Source organism: Candoia aspera, chromosome 1, assembly GCF_035149785.1.
Source record: "Candoia aspera isolate rCanAsp1 chromosome 1, rCanAsp1.hap2, whole genome shotgun sequence".
In the NCBI taxonomy this organism is placed as follows: domain Eukaryota; kingdom Metazoa; phylum Chordata; class Lepidosauria; order Squamata; family Boidae; genus Candoia; species Candoia aspera.
Genome location: NC_086153.1, coordinates 293291852 through 293306189, shown reverse-complemented (window position 1 = coordinate 293306189; position 14338 = coordinate 293291852). Strand labels below are relative to the sequence as shown.

At 42.0% G+C, this 14338-nt stretch overlaps 1 protein-coding gene across 3 annotated transcripts in view; it reads left to right on the top strand.

The window, feature by feature from the left end:
• SLC25A21 (solute carrier family 25 member 21) overlaps positions 1–8046 on the top strand; it is a 318179-nt gene extending 310133 nt beyond the window's left edge. For all 3 annotated transcript variants that reach the window (XM_063290059.1, XM_063290058.1, XM_063290060.1), the window contains 4 exons: positions 1506–1670; positions 3414–3595; positions 5445–5497; positions 7692–8046. In XM_063290059.1, coding sequence (XP_063146129.1) covers positions 1506–1670; positions 3414–3595; positions 5445–5497; positions 7692–7753 — 462 coding nt within the window. In that variant the 3' untranslated portion in view covers positions 7754–8046. The remainder of the gene's footprint in view (positions 1–1505; positions 1671–3413; positions 3596–5444; positions 5498–7691) is intronic.
• The last annotated feature ends 6292 nt before the right edge of the window (positions 8047–14338 follow it).

Here is a 14338-nt window from a genome sequence, read left to right as displayed (position 1 = left end):
AATGTGCTGTGTCCTTTCTGAGATTTTTTTAGCAGGACACTGAACATTCCTTGATTTAGAGCAAGTATATGAAAAAGTGAACAGATCTGAATTATGGGATGTTTTATGTAAATATGTAAGTTTCTATATGTGAACACACCCAACCTAACCAAATACACTAAGATTGAAATAGCCAAAATCATGGACCTCATCAGCCTCTGCCACACTACCTACTTTCAGTTTGATGGACAAATATACCAACAAATCAGAGGAACACCCATGGGATCACCACTCTCAAGACTCATAGCAGAGACCGTAATGCAGTATCTAGAAACTATAGCACTTCCATACATACAACAAAAATATGGTTCTAGTATGTAAACAAAACCTTCATCATAATAGAAAAAAGGAACAAATAGAGAAGACACATGAAATAATCAACAACATTTTCAAAGGAATAAAATTCACAGGGGAAGAAGAAAACAACACACTACCCTTCCTGGATATCCTCATCAGCAGAGGATACGATGGCAAATTAAAAATGCAAGTAATCAAAAAACAACCCACACTAACTAAGTGTTCCATTACCAAAGTAACAATCCAACCTCCCACAAGAGGAGCTGTGTAAGAACATTATTCAGACAAGTACAAATGCACTACAGCAATCCAGAACACCGAAAAAGGAAATAGACCCCCTATACAACATCTTCCAACAAAATGGAAACCCATGCATGTTTATCAAAAAGTGCCTGACCAATCAACCCACCACAGCACAAACAACACAAACTATGAAAAGGATAACACTACCATACATCAGAAACATCTCAGAAACAATCAACGGACTAGTACAACCACACAGCATCACTGTAGCACACAAACCAACTACAGCCCTCCAAAGCATTTTAAATAAACCAAAAAAACCAGTAGCCCAAGAAGAAGAAAAAGGAGTCATCTACAACATACAGAGTAAGGACAGCCACTATGTAGGACAGGCAGGCAAAAGACTAGCAGAACACATCCATGAACACCAACTAGCAGTCAGAAGACACAATGAAAAATGAAAACACATGGACAGACTCAACCATAGTTTCAGCTGGGAAATGATGGGCATCCTAGACCAAGCTAAATCTAAAAATGCTAGGGAATTTGGTCATTAAGTGGGTAAAGGGGAGCAAACTGCTGAAGAAATAAGTGGGTCAGGACCAAAATAAAAACTGATTTAAAGCTGCATTTAATTAACATTAAATTACTTAGTTGCTGTTATTCCTCCCTTATACTCTATTTTTTTTCTTTCTACTCTATTAAAAATTATAATTCAGCAACAGGTTTTAGACGTGTTCTGGAGGCAACATAGTTCTGTGGTGTAGTATAGTTTGCAGTGGTAATTAAAAGATTCTACTAAGACTAGGGAAATCCAGATTCAAGTCCATTCTTAGATATGGAAGCTCACCTGAGTCATTTTAAGCCAGTAGTGAATCTACTGAAATATTTATAGAGAAGTTTTGTCTTTTGCTTTGTTTGTATAGCAACCCTCCACCTTTGCTAAAGCTCACCAAATTATTCAGTCCAATGGGTGGGGTCTGAGTGGACTCAACAAAGGGCTGCCTGCTACTTTGGGACGCCATGGAGTTTTTAATATGGTCTATTTTGGATTCTACTTCAATGTGAAAAACATCATTCCTGCCAATAAGGTATGTGTCCTCTTTTAAACTCTTTCACTGATCTGAGACATGGATGTGGTTTCAACTTTTTCAAACATTTGAAAAAACTGGGAATACTACAGGTGAGACCCAATTTCCTCCATAGCTTCCATTTTTCCAAAGCTGGCCCAATGGACCTTTCAAAGTGAATGATGGTGCTCTCATGTCATGTTGAAACCCAAGATCCCTATGACTCTCACTCTGCTGCCCTTTAAGACAACTCTTATCAGGTCCAACTAATGTGGTCACATAGGGAAATGTGGGTTGGAATCCAACCCATCTGGAAAGGCACCAGGTTGAGAAAGACTGCACTGAAGGATCTTCATGCAGCAAATTATACCATACATTCTAGAGCAGGGTTTGTCAACCAGGATTTTGTGGAACCCTAGGGTTCCACGAGAGGTCACCAGGGGTTTCCTGGGAGATCACGATTTATTTAAAAAATTATTTCAAATTCGGGCAACTTCACATTAAAGAGATAAATTTCATTCTTTATTTTTAGTTTTAAAACACTGTTAATGCATATATACAGGCCTACACATAAAACAAATATAATAATTTTGTAACTTCTGGCCTATATTTGAGCCTGAATGTGCAGGGGTTCCCCGAGGCCTGAAAAATATTTCGAGGGTTCCTCCAGGGTCAAAAGGTTGAGAAGGGCTGTTCTAAAGACATGTAGGGGCTTTTTGGTACTTGCATGGCACGAAATGGAAAAAGAATTTTTTTACGTTGTATAAGAAGCTCCACAGGAAATTCAGCATGACAGAATTCACTTGCAGCTTTCAGTATTCACACACATATGATTAAAACTTTACTAAGGAAATTTTACTCTCCAGTGAACTAATGTCCTGGGTAGGAAGGCCATCTGAGGGAGCATGATGTTTGTGTGGCAGCTGGCATACAGAAAGCTGTTGTTTCAAGACTGGCTTTACTGTACAACTAGTTTCTGCCTTTTTAAAAGCAGGGCAAAACTGTAGGCTTTGGGCACAATGCATTGTGCATTCTTCAGCCAATTAGCTTAGTGAGTTACTACTGTTCCTGATGCGGAAGGGCATAGAAGTCTGCTCTGCAGCTCCACCACTGCTGGATTGTTAATAGCAGGAAGCCAGCCCCCCTTGGTATAGTGCATCAGCTACACGTGAAGCTAAATGTAAAAAAACCTGGAAGGGGAAAGCAGCAGACTGAGATTAGCCTTTATTTAATTTAACGTTTGGGGGTCCAATGCACAAATGAGCATTTTAGTAGGCTTCATGGTGGAAGTTGCTGTCATTTGTAAAATATTCTGGCCAATTAGTTAATAGTGTGCTTAGATTTCTCCCGTTTTGATACAGTAATACTAAGTACATTGTGAAGCCCAATTATACAAATCATCCCCATATGCCGTACTGGTCTTGTTTTTATGAACTGTGTTTATAAATCCTGTGTGAGGAAATGTGTACTTCAACAATTTAGACCATGTGTAAAAACATAGCCAATCGGATTGTCAAGAAAAGGAACCCTGGCATAGGAAATCCTAATGTGTTCCACTAGAATAGCAGGAGTGTGTTGTATCGTGCAAGCTTTCTGATTAAATACATATTACTTCATAGTCTTTAACCAATTGAGGTGCTTCTGTTCCTATTTTAACTTTGTTCATTTTATGTCAGTCATTCCCTCCCCAACCCCACCTCATCCTTTTTTTCCTCCCTCCTCTTCTCTTGGCTGTTTTGTTGATTTGCTTGTTTGTTTATCCAGGATCCAACCTTGGAGTTTCTGAGAAAGTTTGGAATTGGGCTAGTTTCAGGAACAATAGCCTCAATTATTAACATCCCTTTTGATGTTGCAAAGAGTAGGATTCAAGGACCACAGCCAGTTCCCGGAGAAATCAAGTACAGGACCTGTTTTAAGACTATGGCAACCGTTTATAAAGAAGAAGGGTAAAGTATTCATTTCAGTAATAAATGCTCAGGACTGTGGTTTGTTCATAAAATCACATTGTTTCAGATTTCAGATTTGATCAGGCCCCTAAAAACCACTCTGCAGTTTTCAAAGCATTACAAATCAGAAATGTACTTGTGAAATTAAAAGAGAATTCTTCTTTTGTCTGAGTTTTCTGAATTTTCATTTACAAAATTATTATATTGTTCTGAAAAGACTCCAGGGTATCTACAGCAGACCATTTCAGCTTATACACTTTAGTATCAGCTGGTGCATTGGAGGGTAGAGTATTTTTTTTTTCAAAATCAGCATAGCCTATATTTAATTGCTTCAGTTGTAAATACTAAAAAGATTCTGATTGCCCAGATTGGGACTGAGGAAAAACAGGTTGTCAGCTTCTAACAGAATGGAGAAAAGTACACAGAGATCTCTGCAAACCAGAGTTAGTGGAGGCCAAGGTGCAAGAATGTTTGGTTTTAAAGGAATAAAAACTAGTGGGTTGAAGAGAACTTGATTATTTCTGGATGCAAACTATACAGAATGAACAGAAAAAGATGTATCATATATCGAAAAGGGTATTGCACCAGACTTCAGAAGGATCTACTGAAGAACTCATCCAAAGAACTACTTCGAGAATGCCATACTTCCTCCCACTTTTCTATCTTTCTATGCATTTTTTTTAATTAAGTATTCTATGCTAGCCTGAACAGAGGAATGAAAATGCAAATATCTGCTAGTTTTATGAACTGCTATACAATTGATCCAGTACAAGATCTTATTCATGGGATCAATATGGCACCAAGATTCCAAACTTTATATACATGAATAGTCTAAAGGGTGAACTCAATCACAACACAGTTAAAGTAGAGCCATTAGGACTGTGCATGCTTCAAAAAGGATAGAAAAGAAATGCTTTCAACCTTGCATGAAGACAACACTTCTCCACTATTCACTAAGCTATTCTGTCAGGAACTCAGTATCTGTTGTCTTCTCAAAGAAGCACGTAACACAGCTAAGACTAAGTTTGATTGCAAGCAGATTGATGGCCAGTTAAGAAAACTGATCAATGTAAATAACAGCAAAGAACTCTCAACCTATATTCTGCCCCATTTCTCATGGTTTCCTCTAGCCCAGTGTTTCTCAATCTTGACCACTTTAAGATGGATGGACTCCAACTCCCAGAATTCCCCAGCCAGCATGCTGACTGGGGAATTCTGGGAGTTGAAGCCCACCAACCTTAAAGTGGCCAACGTTGAGAAACACTGCTCTAGCCAGTTGAAATCAAGCTTTCCATTTCTCACCCCCTCCCCACTTTGATGCTGAAGCATCTCTGCATCCTCAGCATTCTTTCCTACAGAGGTAGACAAACATACAGCCCAATTTTCTTCAGTCTTCCAGACAAGCATGAAGAATGATGCTACTACTTTTAGAGCTGAATTTAGTTTTAATAAGTGGAGTCCTTAAAGTAGCAGCATCATTTTTTTTCAGAATTGCTCAGAAACCTGAAAACAGTGGAGCTACCTTAGTGAAGAGCAGAGGGGTCATGTGAGAATGGAAGTAATTCTTTGCAATAATTTGGGAAGCATGCACAACTCTAACAGACATGACAGTGCATATGTGGTGCTATTAACAAAGCTTCCTGGCAAAAGTCACATTTGGGAGGAAAGGCAGCATAGATGGAACTGAACATTAATCAGCTATTTATTCTGGTCTTAAGACTTTAAAATCTAGACATTGTGTATGGTTGTTAATTCATACAAGTTTTCCCATGCACTGTCCCATGCAATAGAAGAAACATACTCTATTTTATATATTTAAATTAAGATACTTTTCATTATTTTTCTACAGATTTCTAGCTTTGTACAAAGGATTGGTTCCCAAGATCATGAGGCTAGGACCAGGTAAATCTTTCCTCATTCATTTTTAATACTATCATAATCCTATATGTATACAGTTTATTTTTATTCAGGGACCACAACATCCAAATATGTAGACATAGTGGTACCATGTCTCTTATTGAATAGGGTGTTTTTATTACTGCTTTTGGTTTCTTTCTCTCCCTCATACTTGCTCACTGCTCAGTCTACAGGACAATAAAGGCAAGAACACCTGCTATCTCTACCCTATTTGCCAGATGTGGAAGCAGACTTTCGTTCTAACTTACCTTCCTTCCATTATAGCTAATCTGTAAAATCAAGCTGACATCTTTTGGCAGGTGGTGTCTTTAGCCTATATATTTTATTCCAGCTATTGCATGTGCCTTTAATTTTATACCCAGAAGTTAATGGGTAGAAATGAGCTCATGGAAGTAGCAGTGGGATCTTGAGCGTTGGGATATTTCCATCCCAAGTATTCACACTTTGATTGGAACATGTACCCAAGACTGGGTGCCTGAATACATCCATCCAGACCATCAACTCCCTCCAAATAGGTGGAATTCCCAGGATTCCCTAGCCAACATGGCCGTTGATGAAAGTTCAAATGCGCAAATTTGAAAGGCACATGGTTGGAGAAGGCTGTCCTAGCACAAACGTTAACATGAATTGGTTATCTCTACCCTGAATTTAAAAAGTTGGTTCAGATGTTATTTATTTACTTATTTCATAGTTTTGTATACAGGTAGTCCTCACTTAATGACACTAATTGGGATTGGAAATTCCATCATTAAGTGACATGGTCGTAAATCAAAAAGCCACTTAGCAACTGCAGCTCTGGCGGTCCCAGTTCCATTGTTAAGCAAGGATCATGCATACTGTTAAGCAAGGACCTCACATGACCGTGACTTGCAACTTCCTGTCAGCTTCCCCACTGACTTTGTTTGGCAGAAGCTAGCAGGAAAGGTCACAAGTCACAGTCACATGACCATGGGACACTGCAACGGCTGTAAGTATGAGGAACAGTCATAACTACCACTCATTCAGCACCGTCGTAAGTTCAAATGGTCACTGAACAAGTGGTTGTTAAACAAGGATCACCTGTACTGCCCCAGATTATGCACATTTCAGCATGTGAAGTTTAAAAACAGAACCAGCAGAATTAATTTAATTTGTTTCTCTTGTATGAATGTTCCTATTTTGGTTGACCACTGTGGTCATTAGATTTGATCAGATATAAAACGGGAACTGAAATTATCTTCCTAGGACAATAAACTTCCAGTTCACTTTATGGCTTTGATCAACTCTGATGAAGACCACAAGGAAACTAGTACAGTACAACTTTGTTTTTCTCTTTGTGTTGGCTTACTCATCAGCTAATGAACTTCACATACAAAGTAATAATCTCAGACAGATCTGTCATAGCACTTTTGGCGGTGTGGAGTGCAAAATAGTTTCTACTAATATTTTTTGAGTGCAGATTCCCTTCATAAACAGAAGTTTGTTTCCATGGAGCAACCAATAGACATTATCCAATTTTCTTGAATTTTATATTACTTATTTTACACTTTTATATTTATATTGTATTGTTTTAATGGCATTTTATTCTTCTATTTTTAATTGTCTGTAAACCGCCCAGAGTTGTTATAATACAAGTTGGGCGGTAAAGAAATATGACAAATAAATAAATAATTTTTTCCCATGAGGGCAATTTACCCAGTCTGTTGTAAATCATAAATGGATGAACTGGGCCTTAGGTTCAGTGAAGACATTTATGCTGTGGACAGTCTTGTGCCTTGAGAAAGCTTTGCTCCACCTGGATGGCTTTTTTCTCAAAGCATACATATTGTGTGTATAAAGTTCTGCACCAGAATATTATGTGTGGAACTGAGAGAGAAAACATATCTGATTTTCCAACAAAAATATTCATGATTCAGGTAGGCAAAGGAAATGGGCCTTTTGATGTGTTATTTTTTTAAATTGTTGTTGTTTATTTGTTCAGTCACTTCCGACTCTTCGTGACTTCATGGACCATTTTTTAAAATAGGAATCTAATATTATATAACTTAATGTTCTGTATTCATTGAAAAAAAATTCCCATCAAGCTGCTTGCTAATGCAGGACCCAAACATTTATTTGTTCCCAAATAATTTCAGCTGATTGATATAGAAATCTCAGAATTCCTTCCATGTTATGTAACTCCTTAAATTTTCTTTTCTAGGTGGTGCAGTGATGCTGCTGGTTTATGAATATGTTTATGGGTGGCTTCAAGGAAACTGTTGATCAAAAATACTAATTTAAGACTGCAAATAATGTAAACAATTCCTATCAAATAAAAAGTATGTGCATGAGCATTTATATGTTAGAGAAGAAAGGAAATTTGTGCAATGATGCAAAATGGATGACCTTCGTTACTAATGGCCAATAGTACAGAATATTCTTCAGGAAAGAACGTTGATATTATATTCCAGCCCAGACACAAATACACATCCCACTAAGCAAAAGCCACAGAAAGACTATTTTAGAAGAATAAAATGTATGTCTATCAAGCAAATTAAAAGTGTTTAACTGAACAATCTCTCTTCGTAATGATTGCCTATCCTAAAACACCATCAGACTTATGAACAGGTTCATAAAGATATCTGATTTATTAAAGAATAGTATGCAGGATCACAAAGAAAGCTGAGAATGATAAAAGCACGCCAAATGCAAACTAAAAACCCTTGGTACAAATGAGATCCCTCCCCCCGTAGAATCTTCCCAGGCTCACAATCCCAGGTGCTCCTAACGGCTTCTGATGGTCTGCGGGAAAAGTCCTTGAGCAGAGCACATAACCCAAACACATTCCATTGAAATGAACGTAGATACAGAGCTTGGCACAAGGTTTCACAGCAGCTCCCTCCCAAACAGAAACGCGCGTCAGCACCATGGCATGTGAAATGTTACGATGTACAGTGCACATTGAAACAGTGAACATGACATACCACCCCCCCAAAAGAAAGAAAAGTCTAAGCCGAAGGCTTCAAAGGGTAAGCTAAGTGGAAACAGTTAACTAAAGCAGGAGCATTAACGTGGCGAGCAGGCACCCATTCAGGATGAGGAAAGTGTTTCCAGCAGATCAGTTACTGGAGGGTGCCTCGAAGCTTGCGGGAATCAACAACCTCCTTGACTTCAAAGTGTTGTTGCCCATCAATCATGATCGGAGCAGGAGGAGGAGGTTGGGGATGCCAGTGGGAAGAGTGGTGGACAGGCTTGAGCAGGCTGCAATGGAAAACAGGGTGCAAACGTTTCAAATTGTGAGGCAATTCCAACTTAACAGTAACTGGATTGACAATGCCAACAATAGGGAAAGGACCAATGAATTTGGGAACAAGCTTTTTCGATGGCTGTGGGGACTTTATGAATTTGGTAGAGAGATAAACCTGATCCCCAATTTTGAAATCGTGTTGCATAGAACAGCATTTATCAGCTTGGAATTTGTAAGCAGACTGGGCATCAGCCAAAGCCTGCTGAATCACCGGCCAGGAATCAGCCAGCTGAGCAGCCCAGTCAGAGGCAGAACAGGACTGGGGAGGGGTTTGTGGCAGCTCAGGGATGGGAACAAAGTCATGACCAGAAACCACACAAAAAGGGGTCTCCCCAGTGCTCTGATGGACAGCGTTGTTGTAAGCCACCTCAGCAAAGGGCAACAAGTCAACCCAGTTGTCTGATGGTAATTTATGTATGCTCTTAGGAATTGTTCAAGGGTAGAGTTCAAAACCTCCGTAGATCCGTCAGTCTCAGGATGCAACAATGTGGACAACACCTGTTTGGTGCGAATCAATTTTAAAAATGATTTCCAAAACTGGGAAGTGAACTGTGTCCCGCTGTCACTGACCAAACAGGAGGGGCTACCATGGAGATGGTAGATGTAGATGAGAAAGAGGCGGGCCAATTGTGGGGCAGACGGGATGGACGCACATGGAATGAAATGGGCTTGTTTGGAGAAAAAATCCTTTACAACCCAAATGACAGTTTTCTTCTGACTGGGAGGCATGTCCACAATAAAATCCATAGAAATCTCCTCCCAGGGACGGGATGGGCTGGCCACTGGCTGCAGAAGCCCTGGTGGCTTACCCCCTTTCTGCTTTGACATGGCACAAACAGGACAGGAAGCAACATAGTCTTTCACATCACGCCTTAAGGTAGGCCACCAAAATTGATGGCGAACCAGATGCAAGGTTTTGACAAAACCAAAGTGTCCAGCAAGTTTGTCATCATGGGAACGCTGCAAAACATCAGCCCTTAAAGTTTCAGGCACATAAAGGCGGTGCTCCACCCACGCCAGACCATTTTCAAAAGAAACATTGTCTCTATTAGCTAGCAACCAAGTGTCAGATTTTAGTGCCTGGAGAAAGTCTGACAAGGAACTTGCATTTTCTGCTTCCCAGACGGAGCTGGGGGCGAGGTTGCCTGCGCATGGGTCTGGCTGCGGGTGACAGCAACCAAGCCCAGTTGTGGTTCAGTGAGAACAGTCCCAACTATATCTGCCACGTGGTCAGAGTCCTGAGGCAAACGTGACAAAGCATCGGCTAGAAAGTTTTTCTTTCCCGGAATAAATTTTAACTGGAAATCAAAGCGACTGAAAAATTGAGCCCAGTGAATTTGTTTAGGACTCAGATGCCGGGGGGTGCGGAGGGCTTCCAAATTCCTGTGATCAGTCCAAACCTCAAAAGAGCATTTAGCACCTTCTAGGAGGTGACACCAGCCTTCTAAAGCAGCTTTTACAGCAAAAGCCTCTTTTTCCCAAACATGCCACCGGCGTTCCATTTCAGAAAACTTTCTGGACAGATAAGTGCAGGGCTTTAAATGATTTTCCAAATCTTTCTGTAACAATATAGCCCCATTTGAGAAGTCAGAAGCATCCACCTGGAAAACAAAGGGGCGGTCAGGATCGGGGTGCTATAAAATTGGCTCAGCAGTGAAAAGGGTTTTTAACTTTTCGAATGCTGCCTGGCATTCAGGTGTCCAATTCAGCACTGCCCCAGGATTTTTCACCTTGCGTGTCTCTCCCAAACCCTTGGTACGTAGTAAGTCAGTAAGGGGCAAAGCAATCTCAGCAAATCCCTGGATAAACTGCCGATAGTAATTACTGAACCCTAAAAAACTTTGTAATTGCCTCCGGGTGCGGGGGCATTCCCAACTTAAAATTGCCTGAATTTTTTCAGGGTCCATCTCAATGCCTTTGTCAGATACCCTATAGCCTAGATAGTCAAGTTGGGTTTTGTGAAATTCACATTTGGAAAGCTTGGCATACAGTTTGGCATCTCTAAGCTTGCTTAACACCTGTTTGAGGAGGCGTTCGTGTTCCTCCTCGGTTTCAGTGTAAATGAGAACATCGTCTAAATAAACCAGGACCCCTTTAAACAAATGATCATGTAATACTTCATTAATCAATTGCATGAAGACCCTGGGCACCCCTGCTAACCCAAAAGGGAGGACTTTGTACTGAAATGAACCCAATGGGCAATTGAAAGCAGTTTTCCATTCGTCTCCCTCTTGTATGCGGATGCGAAAATAGGCTTCACGAAGGTCAAGCTTGGAAAAAATCTTGCCCTTGGACAAATGGGCTAACATGTCTTTCATTAGAGGCAAAGGATATTTGTTGCAGACTGAGTTGGAATTTAACCCCCAATAGTCCGTACAAAGTCTAAGCGTGCCATCCTTCTTTTCCCGGAAAAGCACAGGGGCCCCAACTGGGGAATTTGCAGGTTCAATAAACCCCCTTGACAGGTTTTTGTCGATAAAGTCCCGCAATGCCTCCAGCTCTTTCTGAGTCATTGGATAAATTTTTGGCTTGGGCAATTGAGTGTTGGGAACCAACTCTATTGCACAGTCAGTCTTTCGATGGGGGGGTAGCTGATCCACTTCCATTTCCCCAAATACGTCTGCAAAGTCTTGGTATCGATTGGGCAAGCCTTCTAAATGTGCCAAACTAAGGTGCAGCGTGTCAATTGCAGCCCTTCCAACCCCCGCACGTGAAGCTCTCTCCACTGTAGGGGCTTGGTAAAACCCATTCTTAAAAGTCAGAGTTCTGTGTTCCCAGTTTATATATGGGCTTCAATAGGTCAACCAGGGAATTCCCAGAATTACCAGGGGATTGCCAACAGGTGCCACTACAAATTTTAGAGACTCACGGTGGCTGCCCATTTGCATTGCAACAGTTCCAGTGAAATGGGTTGCCAGGCCACCCCCCGCCGTTGAACTATCTAACTGTGTGAAGATTAGAGGCTGCTGGAGGGGATAGCTAGGCAGGTCCAAAGCAGCCACCAGATTAGGGTGAATCAGACACCTGGAGCACCCAGAGTCAACCAAAGCCCAGACCTCTGTAGTCTTTGTGCGGGAACCCAATTTCACTTTTACTGCTAAAGTGGGACAGTCAGCACTCACCATAGCATCCTCGCACCCATCCTCCTCCACCTGCCCGCAGGCGCCCTTCATGGCAGGTGGCTGGCGTTTCCCGCCAGCTCCTTAGAGTCGTCTTCAGCCTCTCCTGAAAAGTAGGCTACTTCCTCAGCATCGGCTGCTCCCTTTGCTGCTGTCATCCTCCGTGAGCAGGGTGGCGATTTGGCCGGCAGCTTGCCCGCTCGCACTGTAGTCTTGGCTTTTCAGCAATCAGTTGCTCGATGCCCTTCCTTTCCGCATCGGAGGCACTGACCCCTCGCATAGCGCCGATCTCTCTCCTCTTCCCAGGCTCTATAGCCTGGCCGGGCAGCAGTCACAGTACTTCGGGGTCCCCTCATGGTGGCTGGTTGTTTTTCAGGTCATGTGGCTTGCGTGAAGGTCTGCTGGGCATGCTCAGCCTTGCCAGCCAGACAGATCCATTCGTGCAATGTTTCTGGGTCGTCTCTACCCAATGCCCACCGCAGGATGTCCCGGTTAAGCCCCTCTTTAAACCGTTCTATTAAGGTTGACTCAGACCAGTCAGGGATTTTCCCAGCTAAAGCCCTAAATTCCAGGGCATAATCAGCTACAGACAGTTGCCCCTGGGTAAGATCCTTCAACTCCTTTTTAGCTCTTGCCCTGGCTAGAGGATCCTCAAAATGCAGCTTTAACGCCCCTAAGAAGTCTTCAAAGTGCTGAAGCTCAGGGGAGTCAGCCTCACTTAATTGAACATGCCAGTCAGCTGCTCGTCCCTACAACTTGGTGGCAATGGTGGTTATTTTAGCCTCTTCAGAAGGGAAGCATGGTCCAAACTGCTTCATGTAACTTTTAGCGTTAGTGAGGAAGAAAGATAATCTGGTTGGATCCCCATCAAACTTGATGGAAAAGTCTTTCATCCCCACTCCTGTTGGAGCTGAATCAGCTGCTGCTTGAGTGGTTGTGGCCCCAGTTACCGCATTTCTCCCTCCACGGGGTGGAGGCACTGGTGGTTGAACTCTGTGGGGTGGGGATTCATCCCGGGGCCGTCTTCATCCCTGCTCCGCTGGTGGTCTGGGCAGGGGGATGGGGGATGATTGCATGGAGCTGGAATCTCCTTCGCGCCTCGGCTGCCCCCCCCCCCATGCTAGATACAAGGTTCTTAGCATGTACTCCATCAATTCTAATTTTGCCTCTACCACTCTTAGACTTTCAGGGGTTTGAGATTCCTCGCCCCCCCCCCCCGTGTGTTAGGCTGTTTCCCCGTTGACACCATGGTAAACTCTATGTCTGGGGTCAGCAGGAACTGATGCAAGTCTCTCACTGCCTCCCAGGCGATCGACTCTGCGGGCGATTTGTTGCATGATGGCGGCTCTGGTTCTCTCCCATCGTCGGACTCCTCCACTGCAGGGCTGGAACTCGGATCCTACCTGAAACCCGAGGGTTCCGGGGTGAGGTTCAGTTCTTCGCTCTTACCCGTTGGCTCGGCCATCGTTAACTATTTTCCCTCACAAGAATTTTTCTTGGTAGGAGCTAATGGTATAACTTTTGTTTTGATTCTCAGCTTTATGTAATGATTGCCTATCCTAAAACACCATCAGACTTATGAACAGGTTCATAAAGATATCTGACTTATTAAAGAATAGTATGCAGGATCACAGAGAAAGCTGAGAATGATGAAAGTGCACCAAACGCAAACTAAAAACCCTCGATGCAAATGAGATCCCTCCCCCTGTAGAATCTTCCCAGGCTCACAATCCCAGGTGCTCCTAACAGCTTCTGATGGTCTGCAGGAAACGTCCTTGAGCAGAGCACATAACCCAAACACATTCCATTGTAATGAACATAGATAGAGAGCTTGGTACAAGGTTTCACAGCAGCTCCCTCCCAAACAGAAACGCACGTCAGCGCCATGGCATGTGAAACGTTACGATGTACAATGCACATTGAAACAGTGAACATGACACTCTTTGATTGAATAATCACAATTAAATACATCTTTACACTATTGAGATCTTGATTGTAGACTGTCCAGATTCCTAAGTGGTTATGAGTAGAATTAAATTCAGAACTGAATCCCACTAAATTTAATTGGAGTTGCTATCCTATAAGCAATTGCTGTATGATTGCTTGATGAAGTAAATCACTTATATTAGGGCTATCAGATCTGGGCTGCAAAAATCCAGATGACTGCTAAATGGCAGCAAATAGTTGGATGGAGTTGTACTTCCCACAAGAGACCACATCTGTAACTTCATTACTGACTGCAAAATCACAGGTAGTGCAATGTCACTCTCTTGAGAAAACAGTTTTAATATTAAGCACAGCCTAGTTACAGACTAGACTATTGTATTATATGCTGCTTGGAGCTGCTATTGAAAATTACTCCAGAAATTGAGCTGATAAAAGAAATTAGTGGTTCTCATTTTTCTCAAGGTTAGACAGTCAAATCATGTATTACATTAATTC